The 23,287-nt window shown below is 42.0% G+C and overlaps 1 protein-coding gene across 1 annotated transcript in view; it reads left to right on the top strand.

Moving 5' to 3' along the window:
- The window catches only part of LOC124662372 (callose synthase 7-like), a 29,802-nt gene extending 15,816 nt beyond the window's left edge, over positions 1 to 13,986 (top strand). The window contains exons 14-42 of the mRNA XM_047200218.1: positions 31 to 148; positions 583 to 608; positions 692 to 744; positions 818 to 878; positions 4,679 to 4,760; positions 5,584 to 5,633; positions 5,711 to 5,797; positions 5,976 to 6,059; positions 6,243 to 6,325; positions 6,397 to 6,478; positions 6,568 to 6,731; positions 6,805 to 6,928; positions 7,039 to 7,139; positions 7,229 to 7,313; positions 7,388 to 7,539; positions 8,400 to 8,509; positions 8,600 to 8,722; positions 8,797 to 8,865; positions 8,986 to 9,136; positions 9,214 to 9,319; positions 9,688 to 9,810; positions 9,877 to 9,992; positions 10,092 to 10,175; positions 11,105 to 11,217; positions 11,299 to 11,528; positions 11,970 to 12,767; positions 12,854 to 12,904; positions 12,980 to 13,165; positions 13,406 to 13,986. Of these exons, the coding sequence (XP_047056174.1) occupies positions 31 to 148; positions 583 to 608; positions 692 to 744; positions 818 to 878; positions 4,679 to 4,760; positions 5,584 to 5,633; positions 5,711 to 5,797; positions 5,976 to 6,059; positions 6,243 to 6,325; positions 6,397 to 6,478; positions 6,568 to 6,731; positions 6,805 to 6,928; positions 7,039 to 7,139; positions 7,229 to 7,313; positions 7,388 to 7,539; positions 8,400 to 8,509; positions 8,600 to 8,722; positions 8,797 to 8,865; positions 8,986 to 9,136; positions 9,214 to 9,319; positions 9,688 to 9,810; positions 9,877 to 9,992; positions 10,092 to 10,175; positions 11,105 to 11,217; positions 11,299 to 11,528; positions 11,970 to 12,767; positions 12,854 to 12,904; positions 12,980 to 13,165; positions 13,406 to 13,759 (3,966 nt within the window). The 3' untranslated portion in view covers positions 13,760 to 13,986. The remainder of the gene's footprint in view (positions 1 to 30; positions 149 to 582; positions 609 to 691; positions 745 to 817; positions 879 to 4,678; positions 4,761 to 5,583; positions 5,634 to 5,710; positions 5,798 to 5,975; positions 6,060 to 6,242; positions 6,326 to 6,396; positions 6,479 to 6,567; positions 6,732 to 6,804; positions 6,929 to 7,038; positions 7,140 to 7,228; positions 7,314 to 7,387; positions 7,540 to 8,399; positions 8,510 to 8,599; positions 8,723 to 8,796; positions 8,866 to 8,985; positions 9,137 to 9,213; positions 9,320 to 9,687; positions 9,811 to 9,876; positions 9,993 to 10,091; positions 10,176 to 11,104; positions 11,218 to 11,298; positions 11,529 to 11,969; positions 12,768 to 12,853; positions 12,905 to 12,979; positions 13,166 to 13,405) is intronic.
- The last annotated feature ends 9,301 nt before the right edge of the window (positions 13,987 to 23,287 follow it).

The following is a 23,287-nucleotide window of genomic DNA, read 5'->3' as shown; positions in this document are numbered from 1 at the left end:
ATATATAACACAAATAGCTTGATTTTCTAGGCAATGCTAATAATTTCATGGAGTTCCTCTGGATCACTTTCTGGAATTGCTGATGTAACTGTTTTCAGAAGCGTTTTAAGTGTCTTTATAACTGCAGCCCTACTCAACTTCATAAAAGGTGTAGTAACTTCTCAGTGCTTCATTACATTGATTACAATCCACAGGCACTTTGTTCTGTGAATTATTATGCCATGGTTTTCATTAAAGAGATGCTATTTCTGAAACTCCGTAGCTGAACTATTGCAGTGACTTTGGATATATGTCTTACTATCCAAGCATGGGGGAATATGGAGTGGACGCAAATAATCAGATACCTACTAAAATTCTTTGTGGCCATTGCTTGGATAATAATTCTTCCAGTAACATATTCAAGTTCCATTAAAAATCCATCTGGTGCTGGCAAACTGCTGAATAGTTGGACACGGAATTGGTATAACCAGTCAGTATATAATGTCGCAATTGTCATATATATGGGCCCGAACATTTTGGCTGCCTTGCTTTTCTTGTTGCCACAACTTCAAAATGTCATGGAACGCTCAAATTCGCGTGCATTTATTCTTCTTATGTGGTGGATTCAGGTCAGTGTTTCTTATTTCTAGCAAGTGAATTATTGAAAACTGAGCATCGTTAGTTGCTTACATAATGTTCTGCTTCCTTTCAGCCAAGATTGTATGTGGCACGTGGTATGCATGAAAACATATTGTCCAGTTTTAAGTAAGTGTGTCTTACGTTTTTGAAGAAAAAAAAATCCGTTCAGTTTAAAATGACAATTCAATGATATGAACAGGTATGTCTTCTTTTGGGTTGTGTTGCTCACCTGCAAGCTTGCATTCAGTTTCTATGTTGAGGTAAATCTTAAACACTTCATGAGTATTTTTTTCTGAAGTCTTCAAAATTTAGCGATTTACCACCTGTACTCTTCCACGGGTGCATAATTATATATTCTGAGAAACTGGCAGGAGAAGTGCATCTTCATTAAAAGGAGCAAATATATAATCTATATCTATAATCTATAACTAATAATAAAGGAGCTAACGTTTCCCTAGTTTGGTCTGTCGTTTTCTGCCTTCGTCCGTCCGCGTGGGCGCCTTCGTACGTCTCCCTGCTGCGCCGTTCACTGCCGATCCGATCAGTTCGTGTTCGTAAAGGACACCTACACAAGGAAAACTATCGGTCCTATAAAAAACTGCAAAACCTGTCCCAGTCCAAGGCGATTGATTCCGCTCCATAGAATCTTTGCTCCTTCCCGGCCATGGACTAGCGTACACGCTAGGGCTCACGTCAGCTTTGAATCGAAGATGCGGCTAGATGGGCTAGCGGAAAATGCTGAAAAAATTACTACATGATCGATTTGGAGATCCCGCGATGGCGAGTAGCCATGGGCATGATGTTCCCGATAAACAACCAAGCATGCGGAGCTGTCCCAGCCAACCACGCACGGCAAAGGCGGCATCCACAACACACTGTCTGGTCCCTTCATCCAGCTCACTACGGGTATCGCGTCTCAGCTAACCTCAGCGCGCACGACGCCGTGCAGCTGGGCATGCTGGTCAAATATTTTCCCAATGATATACACCAAAGCTCGCTGTCGTGGGTTTCGCCGCAGTCGAGGGTGGAAGGAGGCGCTCGGCTAGGTTTTGTCGCGGGCGTCGCTCCGGTCCACTCAGAGGCTGAATGGGTGGCGCTGGAGGTTTGCACTTCCGCGGATTTGACCACCAGGTGGTCTTCGTTGAGAGTAGAACCTTCATCCGGGAGAAATTTTCCTCGGTCTCGTGGCGGACGTCTTCGACGCATCTACTCCGTGGACTGCATCGAAAGTGGTCTCCTCCGTCACGGCCTTCCTCCGCTCGCACCACGCCGGCACGGAACAGGCACGCGGAGCAGCTGATCGAGCTCCTCCCAGGGCATGTGCAGCAGATTATGGCATCACTGATGGTTAGGATGATCTCGTTATGTTTATGGCGGTCAGGACAGAGGCTCCAGGAGAAGGCCGCGACCCGACGGCACAATCTGGTGATTCTCCACAGATCCCTTCACCCTCGAGAATGCAGCCTAGGGTCTGCTCGGCGGCCGGTGCGGCGATGAGCACGTTCTCCCCTGATGCGTCACCATCATGGTGTTGTGCGAATCTAAGAGCACATGTGGTTGGGAAGCACGACATGCTGGAGTACACTGACAATCGGAGCCACACCTGAGGGTCATGTTCCATCACACTCTGCATCATCTGAAGACCGAGACAGCACGCTCTATGGGGCTGTCACTGGCCAGCGCTTTGGGGCGCTGTTGTTCCCGTTAGGCACTGCAAGTGCCTATGCATGTGCACCTTACGCATGCAGAGCTGGACTCAATGGAGGTGCTTCATGTACAGAAATCTGCATATGAGAGGTGGAGTTTTGCCCGTGCTTCTCATCTTTTAGTTGAATTTTCACATCTGCTCATGTCCATGAGGTGGAGGTGCTGGAGTCCTACCAGCCATCATGTATATCATGTATCCGTGTGGGTGAGTTTGGCATGATAAGATTGCTGCTTTCGTAAGCAAGCTCACCAGATCAAGATGAGTAAAGAGAATACAACACTGGTAGCAACGCTATTTAAATGAAGAGAGGCATATGCCTTATTTGGAGTAGATGTGCCCGTAATATATAGTGTCGCTGTTGTTTTTACTGGAAGATATACACTTCCATTATTTTTTGGCTAATTGCAACACCTTTTTTTTAACCTATGAGCTACAACATGTATGATATCTTAAAATGAATTTGGAAAATTTTCATGTGAGCCTAAATTTATTATGATTTTAAAATATAAAGAAAAAATAATATATATTCAAATGGTACAAACCAAAAGTCAAGGTGAAATATAAGAATTTTTGAGTGCGAAAATTACACCATATTGTTTTCTAGATTTGTGAGCGTATAATATTAATTACTAATTTAAACTCGATGCAACCCTCGGGCACTTTTGCTAATAACTAGTTTAAAACACATATAATTTTGATAACTTTTAGAGATTTATTTCACCAAAGATACTACCTCCGATCTGTTTTAATCGACGCGGATATGTGTAGCGATCTTTGCATATCCGCGTCGATTAAAATCGATCCGAGGGAGTACCATATAAATATGAGGATTCGGGTTCTGTGTTCTGACATTTTGTGTGGTGATACATTTAGATCAGTGTATAACTTATAATGCTACATTGTTGCCATTCGATGTATAGATATTAAATTTTTTTTTCTTGAGAAAACAGAAAAGTTTTTTGCTTCAGGATGCATCAATAGACAGAAAAAGTTACGTGCAAGCCTTACGATAGGCCGAAACATATGTTTCAAATGCCACATACGAACCTTGCTAGGTTTAGTTTCTAGCAGCCTATCAAGATACGGTCTCTCGTCTTTGAAGACAGCATCTTTTTTTTTCTGCTTCCAGAGGTAACCACACGCAGTGGCGGAGCCAGCACGTAGTCAAAGCCTGGGCAAAGTCTAGCTTAAAGTGTGTTGTTGAATGTTTGCGCATGCAAGTTTCCTTTTTAATTCTTACACCTTTATAGCATTTCAATGGAATTTGCCACCTGAGCTCAGGCAGCCGCCCGGGCTTGCCGGGCTGTTGCTCCGCCAACTGACCATGTGGCTAGGATGCGAGGGTAGACATGCCCTTTCTTCAAGCCGGTGGAGTGGACTCGACGGCCGATTGCCACTGGCCCACAGACAAGCCCACAGACATATATCTTCAACCGTTAGAGGTTTGACAGTCCATCGGACCCAGGATAGGACCTCCTGCCAGAGGGCCTACGGAGAAGGGCAACTCACTAGCAATTTAGAAGACCACCAGTTAATTGCAGAGCTCTGGTTTGATTGGGAGAAAGAATTTCATGTCACTTACATGTGGGGTCCTGATTAGTACCCAACTAATGAAAATATGGCCCATGGAGTCTTGCATACATTTCTCTCAATCTTGAGGTTGAATGAAAATATTGTTTATAAACAAGGCTCTAGGCTAAGGTAGGATAAAACCTAGGAATATCATTCTTTATTCTTTTTTAACTAGGCACATGCCATGAATAGAAGGATTGATCTTTGGAAGAACTAGTGTGAGCTCATGACCTGTAAATTGCTTACGTGAGGTTGTAAGAAGCTCAGATAGAATAAAAGCTGGTCATACCCTTTTGTTCTTTATCTGGGAACATTTCATGAAAAGAAGGATTGATCTTGAAAAGAGCTTGTGAGAGCACGGGACCTGGAAATACAATTGAGTAAGGTCTTTCTTGAAAACAGAATTTGTCTGCCCATTTGAGCTCATGGCTCTTCTAATCCATACTTCGACCTTTTGTGTTTTATTTCCTGGTTATTTTTGGTAAAATAATTCTGTGAAAAGAAGGATTGATCTTGAAAAGAGCTAGTGAGAGCACGGGACCTGGAAATACAATTGAGTAAGGTCTTTCTTGAAAACGGAATTTGTCTGCCCATTTGAACTCATGGCTCTTCTAATCCATACTTCGACCTTTTGTGTTTTATTTCCTGGTTATTTTTGGTAAAATAATTCTGTTTTCTGATTGTTAGCATTACTAAAAGTGGAAAGATAAGCATGCCAAAAAAAAGTGGAAAGATAGGTCATGTTACTTTACTGCTTTCTTACATGTTCCACTTTTACAGATATCCCCCATGATTGACCCAACAAAGTTTATTCTTAATCAAGTAGTCGGGAATTATGAATGGCACGAAGTCTTCCCTTTCTGTAAGTATGTTGTGACATAGCGTAAATTTTTGTCTTCTTGCATGAAGATTGGTTCAAAAGTTTCATGCGCTTGAGCGATGACAGTATTTGAAAATCTCCGTGGAATGTAACATTTATTCTCCGTGGCGACAGATATATTTAAAAATCAATCGCAATGAGCTTCAGAAAGTTTTTAAATTATTTAATTATGAAAACGTAGAATAATAAGTAGTTGTAGAAGTGAATCATAATAAGAGAAATAATATTGGTTACTCAGACACCAAATAACTATTTTTTTTATAAGGGGCGCTTTATTACTCAAAAGTAAAAATGGGGGAGAATTTCACTTCCCCGGCCTCTGTACCAACTAGGGATGCACATAGCCATTAAGCATGAGTGCCATGATTTTTATCTTGGTCCGCATTATGTAATGAAGTTGTTTGTGCTGATGTGGATACCAAACAAATCAGTTCAGGTTGTCATGCTGACGAATGGTTAGGGTATGGGTTAAAAGTACATTGAGCTCTCAACACTCACCTGGTCACCCCGCGCCTTATTTATCTCTCTGTTCTCTCTGTTTAATTCGTTAGATGATATTGCACTGACGTGGTGAACACATGTTATCCACTCAGCCCAAACCATTTGTGAACCCACCCAAGGTTGTAAAGCTTGGGTTTCGATTCGATAAATCAAGGTTGCAATCAGATGTTTTAGACTTCCAGGCTGAAAGTGGCCATTTTTGCAAAGTATATTTTTTCCTTTATCTGTGGGGATATCTGGCGTATTAATTTTTCTAGAGGGTATATACTCTACTTAAAGTACTTGTGTGAACTTTTTTTTGTAGTGCCACACAACCTCGGTGTTGTCATTACTATATGGGCACCAATTGTTTTGGTACGTAATTACATGTAACAACTACGGAAATTCTTATGCTACTTCTTTATCATATCAACTACTGCCTCATCTTGTAGGTGTACTTTATGGACGCACAAATATGGTACGCTATTTTCTCCACCGTCTTTGGGGGCGTTTCAGGTGCCCTCAGTCATGTTGGTGAGGTCAGTCATCCTTCCTTCTGTCTTTTACCATTTCTCTGTGGTTGGGGCCCCTTTTATGGGACTTATGCATGCATGTCAACCTCTGGTTGGAACCGGAAGATTGCGTATTGCTATAAAAAATATATTATTATTGGTAAAACAAATAGCTGTTGGATCTTACCTTTTGCTTTTGATGCAGATACGTACCCTAGGTATGTTGAGGGTCAGATTCAAATCAATGCCAGATGCTTTTAGGAAATGCCACGTGGCAACACACAAAGAGGTTGTGTAATGGCAAACTTTTAAGTATATTCTGATTTTTTGCAATCGTCATTCGCCCATGTGTATGTTCCCAAAATATGTACAGATGTGTTATTGTTTACTCTAAATACTAGGAAGTTAACCCATGCCTCCAATTGCTAAAGACACATGGTTTTGCCTGACTTTTTGATGTCCTACGTTCCAGCAAGCACTTGATGTGAGGAGCTTCTTTTGTGTTTGGAATTCATTCATCAACTCCTTACGAGAGGAAGACTTCATTAGTGATAGGTTGGAACAGTGGTCTTTCTTATATATAATATGCCATTCACCTGCTAAATCTTACATACCTTGTTTCTCAGAGAGAAGGACATATTGATGGCTCCATCATCTTCAAATAATTTATCGGTTGTTCCATGGCCTCCTTTCCTCCTTGCTAGCAAGGTGTGTAATAGGCATATGTGTGCAGATATGGATAGTCAAGTGTTTGTGTTGCTTTAACACAGATGCCCATGCCCTTCTGCATATACCAGGTACCCACAGCTCTCCATATGGCCATGACTTCCAAAGAGGGGGATGTCCATGAGCTGATCGAGAAAATCAAATTAGACAAGGACAGATACAATGCAGTTATAGAATGCTACGAATCCTTGACAAAAATAGTTGTTAGTCTTCTGCTAGACTATAACGATAAAAAGTAAGAACCATCCTCTTTATTTCCTTTCAAATTTGGCCTCGGTTAATCCGTGACGTTCTTCAAATAATTCCAGAATCGTCCATGATATTGGTAATATAGTGCAAAATAGTATGGAAAATAACACACTTTTGGAGGACTTTGAAATGGCAGAGATCGGCAAAGTCAGCAACACATTGGCAAAATTATTACAACTACTGGTAATACTTTGTTGATTGAGCGATTATGTTTTCAGTTAAATAATAATTCTTTTAGTTTCTTTTGACATGTAATGTATAGATTGTTTCTAAGCACTATCTAATATTTGCAGAAGAGTGAACCTACTGATGGTTCTACAGAGAGAAAAATTGTTAATGCATTGCAAGATTTTATGGAAATCATTACACGAGATTTTATGAAAGATGGTCATGGGTAAGAACTATAGTCCTTTATGCTAGCATCATAAGAAATTTCGCCATAATAAAATTATAATGCACTACTTGTCCGGAAAATTGTGGCAGTATTTCGAAAGATGAGAATGAGAGGAAGCAGAGTTTCACGAATTTAAATATGAAAGTTATCAAGGAGGCCGTTTGGAGGGAGCAGGTCTGCAATCATCACTGTGGTTTAGTTAATTATACTGCTAATGTTTCATACTGAACTAACTGTTTTGGTCTCAGGTTGTCCGGCTGCATTTATTGTTAACTATGAATGATTCTGCAATGGACGTCCCTACAAATTTGGATGCTCGCCGAAGGATCACCTTCTTTGCAAACTCACTTTTTATGAAAATGCCGAGAGCACCCCAAGTGCACGATATGATATCCTTTAGGTGTGTATTTTATCTTCTGTGTTATTGTTATTTCGGAAGTATGATGAGTTATGCACAGTTCAGTGAGCCATATGGTTGTTGTGCTTTTCTAATTAGTGAACTTTAGGGGCCATTAGCTACAACCCACCTTGTAATTTGTGGTTCAAAAACACACCAATGATGTCCCACAGCCTGTCAGTGGGGCATCTTTCAAAAAATAAAATTGTAGGATAGCATGGAGTTGGAAATTCCGCAAGTACTATGAACCTACAGTTTACAGTTACAGCAGTAACTGGCCATATTATGATACCTCTTTTTATCAGTACCCTGAGTATTAGATTAGATCATAATTGTTTGAAGTACCAAATCCTAACATATAACATATTGACAAGCTTACAAACTAAATAAATTTATGTAGTGAAACTTGCATTATTCCTATATGTCAAGTTGTCAACAACACTTGATGCACACATTTGCTTGATTTGAATTTTTAATTATAAGTTTGAGATTGAATTATATCCTAATAACAAGATCCAAATACATAAGCAAACATAAGCAATGTTGATATTTTTTTTGTTAAGATTAATGGTAAAATGGTATAGAGATCTGTCCACACACGTGGAAGTTATCACGTGACCGTTTCTTCAGCAATCTTGCAGGATATTTTCTGACGAAAAGGTATTTTGCAAGATTGAGGTGGTACATAACTATATAGAAACATATTCATAGTAATCGCATCCACAAGTTGATGTTTCTATTAGATTTTTTACATCTGGCACAAACTCGTTCATATAGCTGTTTTTTTATATTTCTTTTATGTATTTATTGTCTTCAGCATTCATTTTGAAACAAATTACATTCTAACAAGATTCATTGTTCAGTGTGTTGACTCCATATTATAATGAGGAAGTACTATATTCATCCCATGAACTAAACAGAAAGAATGAAGATGGTATCTCAATTTTGTTTTATCTACAAAAGATTTATCCAGGTGAGCTGCCAATCCTATTTTTATGCTTCTGAAGCATGTTTCAGTTTTTTACACATAGTAAAATTTAAGTAATGTTTGTCCTGTTTCTAGATGAATGGAAGAACTTTCTAGAGCGCATTGGAGTTGATTCAGATAATGAAGAGGAAGTAACAGGATGCATGGATGATATCCGTATATGGGCGTCTTTCCGTGGTCAAACACTTGCCAGAACTGGTAACAGGCCTAATCTCTTATAAGATCCCAATATTTTTCTTTCTTCTTATATTATTGTTTGCATCTCTATATAGTGAGAGGAATGATGTACTATAGACAAGCTCTTGAGCTTCAATGCTATGAAGATATGAAAAATAATCAAGGTTAGCCACATAAGATTTTGAACACCTGGTCCTGCACTTTTCATTTTATGTGAGCACACCTGGGAAAATGTAGCCTTGGTCATGCTGTGATTAATGTGTTATTTGGTTATGCCTTAGCAGATTTGGGTGGAGACAAATTTGCAAGGTCCAAGGCTGTTGCTGATATCAAATTCACTTATGTTGTTGCCTGTCAACTCTATGGCATGCACAAGGCATCCAAGGATTCCAGAGAAAGGGGTCTCTACGAGAACATCTTAAATCTGATGCTAACGTAATTCACTTGACCTCCATTATCTTATCAAATATATATTCCATAGCTTCCTTGAGTTTTATGTACAAATCATACAGGTATCCTGCTTTGCGGATTGCTTACATTGATGAGAAGGAAGAGCCATTACCAAATGGTAAACTAGAGAAACATTATTACTCCGTTCTTGTGAAAGGTGACGATGAGGTACTGCATTTACATTGCATGAACTAGAGAAACATTTTTCTATAGATGTTTTACTATCCATGGCTATAGCTTATTTTCACCTTTGACTTGCATATTGTATTTGCTAGTTACTTATTAGTAATATTCACAACATTTATTTTGAACATATGCAATAAACGCAATCTCACAGTCTAGGTGTCAAGCATTTCAGAAAAGTAACAGTGTATTGATTATCCTGCAGTGTCCTGTTGATTCATGGTGTGCTTATCTAGAAATTTTGCATTCAAAGAATACTAGATATGAACTCTGTTATAGCTTGATCTTGCCATCAGTTTGCTGGGGATGACTGACTACTGATGCATGACCATCGAATTTTAACCTGTTTATAGGAAATTTACCGGATAAAGCTGCCCGGTAAACCAACAGAAGTCGGAGAGGGGAAGCCTAATAATCAAAATCATGCCATAATCTTCACTAGAGGAGAGGCACTTCAAGCAATTGACATGAACCAGGTAAGTTATCAGTATTTTAGTATTAAATCTGAGTTAGTAGTGCATCTTACATTTAATATTGTCTAGGATAACTATCTTGAAGAAGCATTTAAAATGAGAAATCTGTTGGAAGAGTTCCTTATTAAACATGGAAAGTCTAAACCAACAATATTGGGTGTTCGCGAGCATATTTTTACAGGAAGGTTGGTTTTTCTATTTTACTATTCATCTCGTAACTTTCCTTAATTTTCTGTGTAACTTCTGTTGAAATATTTAATTTAACATTGTCACTTCTCATGTAGTGTTTCATCACTTGCCTGGTTTATGTCGAACCAAGAGACCAGCTTTGTTACTATTGGACAACGTGTTCTTGCAAATCCTCTCAAGTATGTTTCCTTCAAATTTTAATTTCGTTAATAACTGATCAAGATTTGTTGTGATATTTGTTAAAGTATATGTGAATTGCCCACTTTCTTACGATCAGTTCAGACTTTTGGTTCTATTGGTTGGTGCATGAAACTTAACATGGTATCAGAGCTGAGATCTTGGGTTCAAGTCTTGGCTTTCGCAATTTAATAAAAAATGCTCTTGCCCTCTATTTTTCCATGTATAGGCCGTCATCCTAATTAATGAAGTATTTCCTAACTTCCCATTGGGGCCAGCTGACCCCAATGCTCCCAAGGCCGCTCCGTCCCTGCACCCAGTTTAGTCCTTACCGAGCCACACACGAGAGGGGTTATTGAAGTATATGTGGATTACCCAATCTTCGACATCAGTTCGTACTTTTGGTTCTATTGGTGCATGAAACTTAATACCTGCAGGTTCAGTTTAACTTACTAGCGGCGGTAATCAGATTTTGAATGGTTTTCGCACCTGTCTAGAGATTTATTCTGATTTTCACGGAGTTAGACTGATTTCCTATTGGCTATTTATGCCAAAGATCGAAATTTCTCGCAAGTTCCAACTGATTGACAGTACCTTGGGGTAAATTTAGGGAACTGCTAGATAACCGACTGATTTTGAACAAGTGAGGTTCAGTAGATAGCAGCATGCTTCTGATCTGGCCAGCTCTGCTAGGTAAATTTTAATAAAGGAGCTAGGGTAGTGGGAGGTAAGTTGTAGTTGATATGGGGAATCTTGTGAGTCTAAGTTGTAAATGAGTAATTCAATAAGTAAATGTAGGAATCACAAAAAATATAGGTAGGACCAAATGATCTACATTTACTTATTTTTTGTGATATGGGGAATGGTACCTTGTCTTGGAGATCATTGTACTATGGATATGGGAGTTTTTTAATTTCAAATTATGATGCAGGGTACGATTCCACTATGGTCACCCTGACGTTTTTGATAGAATCTTTCACATCACGAGGGGTGGCATAAGCAAGGCCTCAAAGGTTATTAACCTTAGTGAGGACATCTTTGCAGGTACTGTATCCATAGGATATGCATTTTGCAGTATCTATTCCGTTTTCCTAATAAGTTAATTATTGTTCTAACAAATTTAAGGGTTCAATTCAACCCTACGGCGAGGAAATGTTACCCATCATGAATACATACAGTTGGGTAAAGGACGCGATGTTGGAATGAACCAAATATCCAACTTTGAGGCCAAGGTGGCAAATGGAAATGGTGAGCAAACACTATGTCGTGATGTTTATCGCCTAGGACACAGATTCGATTTCTACAGGATGTTGTCTATGTACTTCACCACGGTTGGCTTCTACTTCAATAGCATGGTATGAATCTTATGCTTGGAATCTTAACTTTATATGCACATCCAGGAGGTAGAAAATCAGATTGATTTACTTTGTGAGCATAAGAGCAGACCGAATATAGACTCCTCTGTTTTGATTTCTCAGCAATCAAACTTGCAAGAAGGCCTGCTGCTGAAGTTAGAAGCAACCATTGTTACTTGCTTTATAAAGATAGAAATCAATATTTTTGAGTTCAACTTAAGTTTGATGCACGTAAGACCATGTTGACAAGCATGCCCGCTTAATTATCTGTGCTTTTCATTTAATTGAGACAATGTGTGCAAAGCTCGCACCTAATATGGAGATAAACTGAAATCATGTTTCTGTTTTTAAGCAATGACCAACATATAGAAAGCATGATGTGTTTCATCAAAGTACATAAGGCACATAAATCATCATGTATTTTCTGGCTTTAATATTCAGGTGGCCGTTCTTACAGTGTATGTATTTCTATATGGGAGGTTATATCTGGTTTTGAGTGGCTTAGAAAAGTCCATTCTCCAAGATTCACGGATTAAAAACATCAAGCCCTTTGAAAATGCACTTGCCACTCAATCTGTATTCCAACTTGGGACGTTGCTCATCCTCCCGATGATAATGGAGGTTGGCTTGGAGAAAGGGTTCGGTAAAGCCTTGGCTGAGTTTGTAATGATGCAACTTCAGTTAGCTCCTATGTTTTTCACTTTTCATCTTGGAACAAAGACTCACTACTATGGAAGGACTATACTTCATGGTGGTGCGAAATACAGAGGTACAGGACGGGGGTTTGTTGTACGGCATGCAAAGTTTGCTGAGAATTACAGAATGTATTCACGGAGCCACTTTGTGAAAGCATTGGAGCTGCTCATTCTCTTGGTCGTTTATCTAGCATACGGGAGTTCTTACAGGAGCTCAAGTTTGTATGTATACGTCACAATTTCGATGTGGTTCCTTGTTTTCTGCTGGTTGTTTGCACCTTTTGTCTTCAACCCATCATGCTTTGAGTGGCACAAGACTGTTGATGACTGGACGGATTGGTGGAAGTGGATGAACAATAGAGGTGGTATTGGCCTGGCACCTGAGCAAAGTTGGGAGGCTTGGTGGGTGAGTGAACATGAGCACCTGAAGAGTGGAACAATACGTAGCTTGCTCTTGGAGCTCATCCTATCGCTCCGCCTCCTCATCTACCAATATGGTATTGTATACCACTTGCACATAGTGCATGAGAACAAAAGCTTCATGGTACTCTTCCTGCTTAGTCAGTCCTTATCCTATACAATGCCCATTTAAATATTTCAGACAGAGTAATGTTGTGCTCTTTCACACAGATATACGCACTATCATGGCTGGTTATTGCTATCGCGCTTGTTTCATTAAAGGTAACCAATTTACTTCGTATTGCATTGGATTCCATGTTATAGCACATTTATACTTGTGTGTTCCTCTTCTTCCAGGTTGTTTCATTAGGGAGAGAGAAGTTTGTAACGAAGTTTCAACTTGTATTCCGTATACTCAAGGGCATTGTCTTCATTATCCTTATCAGTCTGATGGTCCTCTTATTTGTTGGTTTTGATCTCGCTGTGTCAGACGTTGGTGCCAGTATCTTGGCCTTCATCCCAACTGGCTGGTTTATTCTTTTGGTGAGTAATATATATATTCTTATACCATTAGCTCTTTTCTCCTTTCCAATGAAATCAACCAGATGACAAACTTTTTAAAAGTTTCTAAAACTACAGTTTTAACCAGATGACAATGAAGTCTCGCAACCTTTTTTTAAAGAACATCACAAGTTTTAACCAGATGACAAGCAATGTTAACTACTATTGATATGTCTACATCCTCAAGCTAATGCTGCCATCTCCTTCTTTTGCTCCTTGTAGATTGCGCAACTTTGTGGACCACTGTTTCAGAGGTTAGTCATCGAGCCACTTCGCGTGCTGTGTTGCTCCTGCTGCCCTGGTGGTGCATGCAGAGGGCCTTGCTGCGCCAAGTTCAGGCAGAGGAGCGGGGCTGTGCTCCATAAGATAGGGCCATGGGACTCCATACGAGAGATGGCAAGGATGTACGAGTACACCATGGGGATCCTCATCTTCCTGCCCATTGCTGTCCTCTCGTGGTTCCCCTTCATGTCAGAGTTCCAGACACGTCTGCTCTTCAACCAAGCCTTCAGCCGAGGTCTGCAGATATCGAGAATCCTCGTTGGGCAGGATGGGAGGGGTGCAAAGCGGGAATGATATGTTGCTGGCCAGCTGTAGGTTTCAGTTTAACCTGTATTTATCGCAAAAGTTCATGACGTGCAGTTTGTAAAGTGAGATCGCAGTGGTTGTGACCACTTCCATTTATATTGGCATTGGATTTGGAATGGGCATTGTTGGGGTGGGATAAGAACTGCCTACATGTTTGAATTTTGGTTACACCTTCTGTTGTAGCCGAGGATTAATCATGTGCAACTTCGCATTTACCCTGAAGGTGGCGACTCAGAGCATCTCCAGTCGCGTCCCCCAAACGGCGTTTGGGGGACGGCGGACAAGAAATGGAGAAAATCGCGTCCCAGTCGCGTCCCCCAAAGCTAAATAGCGCCTCATTTTGTGTCCGGCGTCCCCGGTAGAGACTCTATATAGAGTCTCTACCGGGGACGCCGGACACAAAATGAGAGCCCATATGCATGCATGCAGCCCCTAGTCCCCACATGCCATTCTCTTTCCCCACACTTTCTCTCACCTACTTTTCCCACATGGGGTGGTCCCTTCTATTAAAATGCATGCATCCGGACACTGTTTGAGGGACGCGGCTGGAAAGGGTCTCTTTTCTGTACAGATTTTTGATCTCTTTTTGTCCGGCGCAGTCCTAAACGCGCCCCAAATCATTTGTGCCGAACGTTTTTTGAGGGACGCGACTGGAGATGCTCTCAGTCTGTAATGTAGCGGTGATGTGGAGTTACCCACATAATGGTCAACCGGTGATTCAAACAATGTCACGGCAGATATTGTATACTGTAATGATAATGAAGCTTGCGCATTTATTTCGGCTTGCCCTCAGCAGCGCTCGCATCTTCCTCGCTCGAAAATACTCCTAGATAGAGAAAAGAAACTCCCATCCGGCCCTTCCCATCCCTTCTAAATTTTTGTTATGAAAAGGCAGCCTGGCCTGCTTTTCATTTTATTAGAAGATGAAGTACAAGATGTACAAAGGCTAAAAAGAGAAACTTTGAAAAACACTAGGGAAAGCTCCCATGGCCCTATCTTAGAGCATGTCTAATGGAACCCTTAAATCTGTATACAACCGTTTTTTTACGGATTTAAGGGTCCAAATGCCATTTAGTGGAACCCCTAAACCACTAAATCTGTAAAAAAAATTAGAGGTCGAGGCCCCAACCCGTGCTCCGACCTGTACAGGTAAGGGTTGGAGGGGCCAACCCCTACCACAACCTGTACACGTTCCGCGCGCGAGCGCGCGAAAAATCTTCCCCATCTCCCACCTCCTCCTCCGGCCCGCGCCCTCCCCACCCGCGCCTCCCCCGCCACCCGCGCGACCCGCGCCCTCCCTCGCCGCCGGCGCGCCGTCGCGGCCTCCTCGAGCTCCCCCGCCCCCACCCCCGCGGCCACCCCCTCGACCTCCCCCGCCCCCGCCCCACCTCTGCTGCCATGGAGCCCGCCCCCGCGTCGGCCCCCACCTCCGCGGCGTCCGGCGGCTCCCTCGCCGCCACGTCAAGCGCGCCCGCCTCCGCGCCTGCCCCCTCCTCCGCCCGCTCCACCTCGAGCTCCCCCGCCCCCGCTCCCGCGGCCATCCCGAGCTCGGCGCAGGTGGCGGCCACGGTGGCGGCCACCCACGTCGGCGTGAAGCGGAAGCGCGCGGGGCAGCACCTCGTCGCTCCCACCCCCGCCGTCGTCGCTCCCTCACCCGCGCCCGTCGCCGCACCTGGCCCGGCCCCCGTCGCGGCGCCCCGTGGTCGCTCTAAGAAGCCGGTGGGCGGGCCGAAGAACGCCGCGGCCGCGAAGCGCGCGTTGGCTCCACCCACGTCCGGGAAGAAGGTGGTCTCCCGGAAGAAGGCCGCGCCGACGCCTTCATGAAAGAAGCAAAGGCATGGAAAGAACTCATGTTGGAAGAGAAGGATCACATGATGATGTCCAAAAAGGACATGGATGAAGACCAATTGAGGTGGTGGAAGGACTACAAGGAGGACATCGCGGCGAGGAAGAGGATGTTCCGTAGTGCCTCCTCTTCTCTTCGAGGTGACACTCCGATGAGTGGTTGTGGTGATGGCGGTGTGGAGGTCTCCACCACCGGCGCCTATGAAGGTGCTTGATGGCGCCATGGTGGAAGAGGAGGAGGAGATGGCGCCGTGTTGCATTTTTTTGGTGATGGTGCCGATGAGAGGGGGGGGGGATGATGATTTTGTGATGTAAACTATTAAACCATGCATCTATAATCTTCATTTCCTAGTTTGTTTGGAAGACAATTGTGATGAATTGTGATGATATTTGTGTTTATGTGCAATGATATTGTGATGAGAGTTTGAGGGTTTGAGGGTACTAGGGTTTGAGGGTTCCACTATTTGCCTCAACCCTCAAAATTTAAGGGTTTAAGGGTTCCACTAAATGCCTCCTATTTTTCACACCTCCAACGTCGTCGGAGCTTTACCTTCGGCACCGAGATGTCTACATCGGCGGCATGAGCAGGCGTCTTCTTCGTAGAGATTCCTTCTATGTGCAGCGGATCCCCGCCCACACGGCCACACCTACCATTGCCACCCTCTGAATCGCGCCTCCCTGCTATTGGCTCCTTCTCTACCGCTAGGCGTAGTGGAGAGAACGCGGCAATAGATTGACGCTGCCGAGAAGAACACGATTTAGGAGAAACTGGACGACCTCGCATCGCCAGTTCACCAGCACTTGTGAGAGAAAAATGAAGTCAGTGAAGAAAGCTCTGAAACCGCATAAAGCTGAGCAAAGAAGACGGTGGACAACTAGAAGCATGTTTTTGAGGTTTTTTTTAGGACAGCATCTTTTTGAGGTTTTTTTTTTTGGGAGCAAAAGCATCTTTTTGAGGTGGTGGTCGGCAAATAGATATGGGCTAATGCTACGATTGGGCTTAATCTGTTAAATCAGCCCAAAGCACAAGCCGCCTATAACTAAGTATCAAGCCCATTAGAGTCACCCAGTAGACAAATTGCAGCATTATCTCACACGGTCACACCTAACAAATATACTGAAGTTCGTACCAAGATTGAAACAAACCCCTCCTGCCCAAACTACCTTGCATATAAGGTTTGGTTAAAGTCAAACTTCACAAAGTTTTATCATCTATATTGATAAAAAGATAAACATATACAATAACATAATAATATTTTTAGAATTGTCATGAAATATATTTTCATATTATATGTATTTTTCATAGTATATCTTTGTATTATTATCTATATTCAATCAAAATTTACACAGTTTAACTTACACAAAAAATTATGTGCAACATAAAATGTGCAAGAGCGAGTATATACATCATAAATGCACCACCATGGGCGCGGCGTGTCGCCACGCAATACTTCCTAGTAACAACAAGGGATCCCTAACAACAAAATAAAAGCTGCTTTACAGTAGCAGCACACGTCCTGGACTCCGCCTACCCCATTTGGCTCTTCCTCCAGTTCTTCTCCCCTGTCCCTTGATCTTGGGCACCTTGGGCTTGATCGGAGGCATGCGCCCGGCGGAGATCTCCACCAGCTGCAAGTTGCGGAGGTGAATGCCGAGCGCCTTGTGCTTGGCGCGGAAGGAGTAGACGTTCACTGTCGCGCCGACCTTGGGGAAGGTCCTTCCGATGTCCTCGACATGCGTGAGGAGGCAGTTGAAGTCGGTGCCGCCGAGTCTCCTAGTGCAGAAGGGGCACCTGTAGACACCTTTGGTGAAGTAGGAGGTGTACTGATCAACCTGCAGCCTCCGCAGCACCTGCCGAGTCTTGGTGTGTCGATCCTCCTTGTCGCTGCCGATGTCGCTGCCAGACACCTGATCCATATCAAACGGAAACTATGAGTGAATGAATTGCAACGATAACTAACGTGCATGATAACAAAGTTAGGAAAAACAGAGTCAGCCTCAGTTAGAGTGGACACGATTATATATCTACAGGGACGCGGTTAGCGAACCAAAGCTTATGCACAAAAGATTTGTACAAAGCAATGGTTCGCTGAACCCGCCCTGTAAAAATTTGTGCCCAACGATTCATCATAGGCAAAGAAACAGATTCCAGATCTGAATTTGAACACATTCCAGATTATTTGCAAAATTAAACGAATGATATCTTTTGATTCGTGCATAAAACAACTGATTGAGATCCCATGGTTACTTGCATAAATTAACTGATTGAGATCCCATTATTACTTGCATAAATTAACAGAACGGCCGAACCCCAAATCTTAAACGAAATCAAGAAGGGATCAAAACAAAATGGAATAAAATTGGCGCAAATATTAACCCAATACTCATCCTAACTACAAATCGGCACTAATAGTTACTAGGGAACCATCAAAAATAGGGTTGAAAAAGGAATGGGGAACAAAAAAAACGGAGCAAACCGTAGTTACCTCGTTCCAAGGGTCGTCCATGCAGGTGTCATAGGGGTTCGACGGCGAGATGTACGGAACCTCCTCATAGGGTTCCCATTCTGGCGGGATCTGACCGCCACCGGCGGCAGCCTCCGATGCACCAGCGGTGGTGGCGGCAATGGCCGTAGAGGGAACGACATCGAAGAGGGAGGCGCCGCGCTTGGTGTCAACGTCGTCGTGGACGATGGGATTCGCATTCCCCTTGGCCATCGCCGGCAGAGGAGAGGGAGAGGGTTTTTTGCTTTGGAGAAGATGATGGGACGTGAGAGGCGGCGTTGCGTGAGGGAGTGAGAGTGACAGAGATAGTGCGAGGAGGCGAACAGGGAGAGGCATCTATAAAGGCGAGGGGTGTTTAATGCGACCCGCGTCCTACGCGTCCACTATTGCACGTCTGCACGTCTTGGACTTCTGCAACGCGACACGCGTCCACGATTGCACGTCTTCGACTTCTGCACCGCGACCCACGTCTACGCATCAACAATTGCACGTATTCCACTTCTGCACCGCAACACGCGTCCTCGAGTCTAACCCTGGAAATTTAGACATACTCAGGTATACCCTCGAGTCTTATACTAGCATTTTTTGTGTGCTCAGTTTTTCCATTGAGTGCTAATACTGGCTAGTGCAATATACTCAGTTTTACCCTCAAGTGGCTGGTCAACAGAGAGTCAACAAATGAGATTAACTAGTTAAATGAGTCATTTAATGTGCAAAAAATTCCAAAAAAGATAAAACCATAGTGGCACTTACTCATGGAGTCTTCTTACGCGACTTGCCACGTTGGGAACCATAACAATCATAGATAAATCAAGTTTTACCACAAATTGCCACTTCTCAAATCACCTAGTAGCTATGAAGGTGCATGGCTTTCCACAATAAGCCCTTCCCAAAATAGCTTTCCCCAAAACATACTTTGTCTGAATGAGGCCACAATTCTCACACTCATGTACTACATTTGTATTGCAAATAGTTTGAGGTAGGTCAAGATGGGTTTCATTGTACAAAACACGCATTTTCCATTTTTTAAATCTCATATTTGAACCCCTTAGTCTGTTTACTACTCACGTGCCCTTGGTTTCTTGATACTACTCAGTTTTTCCCTCTCCCTTCCCAAATTCTCACAGACGCCCAACATTGTCCTGATTGGTCTAGCCCATGTCACGCGGATCATGCTTACTGACCGTTGATCGTATGATCTAACGGGCAGGATAACCGCTCTCTCTCTCTGATCGGGGCCACCACCCTCTCTCTCTGTATCGGCGGTTAGCTTCCACCCTCTATGTATGCTAAAGGGTGGTTACCCAGTATGCTAACCTGGTGGACAATCTGGAAGGAACAGAATGCACGAGTTTTCCAGAACACGGCCGCTTCAATCAGCAGACTTCACTCTTGTGGAGAGACGCCGGAAGATCGAGCGCTGGAGTCTGCAGATCTGCTGTTTAGACCAAGGGAACCTGATTGAGGCATCCCTTGCAACCATAAGAGCATGTCTAATGGAACCCTTAAACCCTTATAGCTATAAGGGTCGAGAATTGGCAAAATTGGACTACCAAATTCAAATTTGAACTTTAATTACTCACAAAATTAAACTAAAATTCATAGTAAGTTTTTAGAAATAGTACGTAGTTGGAGGTACCTTGCAAGTGCGGCACCCCCAAAATTAGGGTTTTGCGGCTACCTAGCTAGTACCACAAATGGCGCAAAACCCGACGAGAAGTTTGAGCCAATTTTGAAACCAAACAAATGAGGTTAAAAAATTCAAGAAAAATGCGAAACCTACGCTCATGCAGCCATCACGTGCCACGTTATTCCTTGTAAAGGTACCAAACAAGTTATACAAAAGGTTTGGTTGAAGAGTACCTTTAAGGACTCGAGAGTCGCAAGTAGTAGTACCAATTCACAAATTTTGGTTGCATGTATGACTTTGCTTGCTAGGCTTTGTGCCGATTAATTCGAGTATGCTTTGTGCAAGATCCATAGAAAATTAATAATCTTGCTTCATATGACCATTTTTGGTAGATAGCTAGATGCGCATCTTCTCATGACCAATGCCGTCTTTAATTTGCCAACAAGATAGAGTCTTTTGCTTCTCTCCAAAAGAAAATGTTTTTATTTTTATATTTGCATGTAGATGGCAGAACAATGGGTTTTTGTGATGTGGCTACCAAAAATAAGGTGCATACTGTCATCATTTCACTTTTCATATGATGTAAACCTTAAACGAGATAGCCAAATCCAATGTGGGTGGATTTTTTTTATCTCGCAACTATGCATATATATGGATTTATTTTTGAGTTTTAGCTAATTAATTTCAAATTTGAACTCTAAGTACATAAACTAAATTCAAAAAAAAATTGAGAAAAAATACTTGTTGGAGTGTGGCACCCTCACGGAAAAAATGCCAAAACATGGGTTATGTTGTCCACCTAGTACGATAAAATATCGCAGACCTGAGAAGTTTGAACCAATTTTGAAACCAACCAAATGAGGTTGAATATTTCCATTTTTTTTGAAACCCACGCATGGATCCATCACGTGCCATGTAGTTCTCTGTAAAATACCAAACAAGTTATACACAGATTTGGGTGAATAGTCATTTAGAGTCTTTTGCTTTGCTCCAAAAAGAAAATGTTTTTTTTTTTATCTTTACATGTAGTTGGCAAACTGAGTGGTTTCTGTGACGTGGTACCAAAAATAAGGTACAGACCGCCATCATTAATGAAGTGAGGTACCCCAAACAATGCGCAAACATGCGTTATAAGTTCACCGAGTACGTACGAATGTCGCAGACTGAAAGTTTGCGTCAATTTTGAAACCAACCAAATAATAAGGTTCGAAAGAAAATCTTGTGAAACCTACACATTAATTTTGAAACCAACCAATTCTTTTGAACCATATCATTCATTGTAGAAGTGAACTTCCAGGCGGAACAATTGGATCTCTTGTTTTCACACGTACAGTTTTAACTGCGGTTGTCAAACCGCTAGTCGAAACGATGCAAGTGATATACCGTTAGGGTTTGTTTGGTGCTAGAGTTTTAGTGGGGATTAGCGGGGATAATCCGCTCCAAATTTCAAATCCCCACTTATCCCCAATACATGTTTGGTGCTAGAGTATGAGCGAGTTTAATCCCCACTTATACCCACTTTTATCCAAATTTGAGTGTAATTTTTTCAATCCCCAATACTCTACCCCTACCTAGTGGATTGGGGATGGGGTTTTGTGGGGATTGGATGACAGCAGTGATTCACCCAATACTCTAGAGTATTATCCTCACTAATCCCCACTAAAACACTAGTACCAAACAAGGCCTTAGAAAGCTACAGTAATTGCGCAACTTTTTTGTTCAGATAGTTTTCCCGAAGTCATGACGGTTTAAATTTAATTTCAACTATACTGAAATCTATTTTCGCGAACTTATCCGTTTTCACACATTTTGGTGGGCGCAAATTTCAAACCTTTCGTCGGATTGTTGCATGAGATCTAGCGTTAAAAAGGTATGAAAATTTCGCATGTTTTTCGTTCAGGTTGTTTTCCCAAATAATCTGAGGTTTAATAGCAGATTTGAATATACTGAAATCTATTTTCGCGAACTTCTCCATTTCCGTACTGTTTTTTGGCCGCTATTTTCAAACCGCTTCACGGATTGATGCACATGATATACCGATGGAGAACTGTGAAAAATGCGCAGATTTTTTTGTAGTGAATGTATTCCCAAATTATTAATGGTTTAAAAGTAATTTTAAAATTTTCTAAAAACGGAGATGGTCGCCACCGAGTCAACGGTTCGAAATTGAAATGGCTTCGGTGCTCGTATGGGGAGAGCTGACATATTAGAGTAAACTAGTTGAATGCCCGTGCGTTGCTACGGCTCTTACCTTTTCTCGCAACATGTCAATCTATGATAAAACACTCGACTAATTATTTAATTCATTTGCATGAAAAAAACTACAATATGTTACAAAAACAAACCAATATGTTCAGCATTCCATATGTGAGCGTCATGACAAGTCAGAGAAACAAGTCAATAATGCAGCTTTTGAAGAACAAGATGGTACACTAAATTATTATCTAGTAGTATGACAAGTTTATTTGTACTACAGGCTAGATAGCAGAGTGATAGCATGCCAAACTAAGTCCTTACTTTGTTAGCTTACAATGAACTAGATACAAAACAATGGCATCACCTGTAGTACGGGGAATGCAAGCCAACATGTTCATGGAGTAAAAAATTGGCACAAACAACATAGTAGCAGGCCATAATTTTTGTAACAACGACTGAGCAAGATAAAGTTATGATGTCTAGATCTACAGAGCAGGGAATGTAAACCAAATATAGAAGTTACGATGCCAAAAGCTATAGAGCAGGGAATGCGAACCAACATGTGCAATTACTTAAAATTGGCCATGAACTAAATAATAGTAGGATGTTACTATAATAGCTAGGAATAAAACAGATAGGAGTTGTAATGGCATCACTCATAAACTTGTAGATAAGGGAAACAAATCAATTTGTTTCGGGATATAAAGTTGTAATGAGCAACACATAGAGGATAGTTAATGCTACGACTTAGGATGGACCAGAAACGGAATATAGTGGGATCACCTGTGAACTTGTAGAAGAGGGAATGCACACCAATATGTTCACCATTCTATATGTGAGCGCCATGCCAATTAAGAGAAACAAGTTAATATTGCAGCTTTTGAAGAATCAGATGGCAGACAAAATTATGATGAAAGTAGCTGCTGTGACGAGTTCAAATAAATTTGTACTGCAGGATGGCAGAGGGATAGCATGCAGGAACTAATAGCAGGCAGTTACTTTGTTAGCTTACGACGAAGTAGATAGAAATAATAATGGCATCACCTGTAGTACAGGGAATGCAAACCAACATGTTCAGGGAGAACAAGATTGGCATGAACAAAATAGTAGCAGCATATAATTTTTGTAACAACGACTGAGCAAAGATAGAAGTTATGATAGCTACATCTACAGAGCAGGGAATGCAAACCAAAATGTTCAATCGCTTAAAGTTAGCAATGAACTAGAAAATAGCAAGGTGTTACGGTCATAGCTAGGAATGAACTAAAAGAGCTTCAGACAAACAAGCATCTGAACCCGTAACATGGCGCTAAAACAAGGGACTTACATTAGGAGAAGCAC

The sequence above is a fragment of the Lolium rigidum genome, chromosome 6, assembly GCF_022539505.1.
Source record: "Lolium rigidum isolate FL_2022 chromosome 6, APGP_CSIRO_Lrig_0.1, whole genome shotgun sequence".
Taxonomy (NCBI): domain Eukaryota; kingdom Viridiplantae; phylum Streptophyta; class Magnoliopsida; order Poales; family Poaceae; genus Lolium; species Lolium rigidum.
The sequence above is the reverse complement of the archived record's forward strand: the minus strand, read 5'-3'. Positions and strand labels throughout refer to the sequence as shown.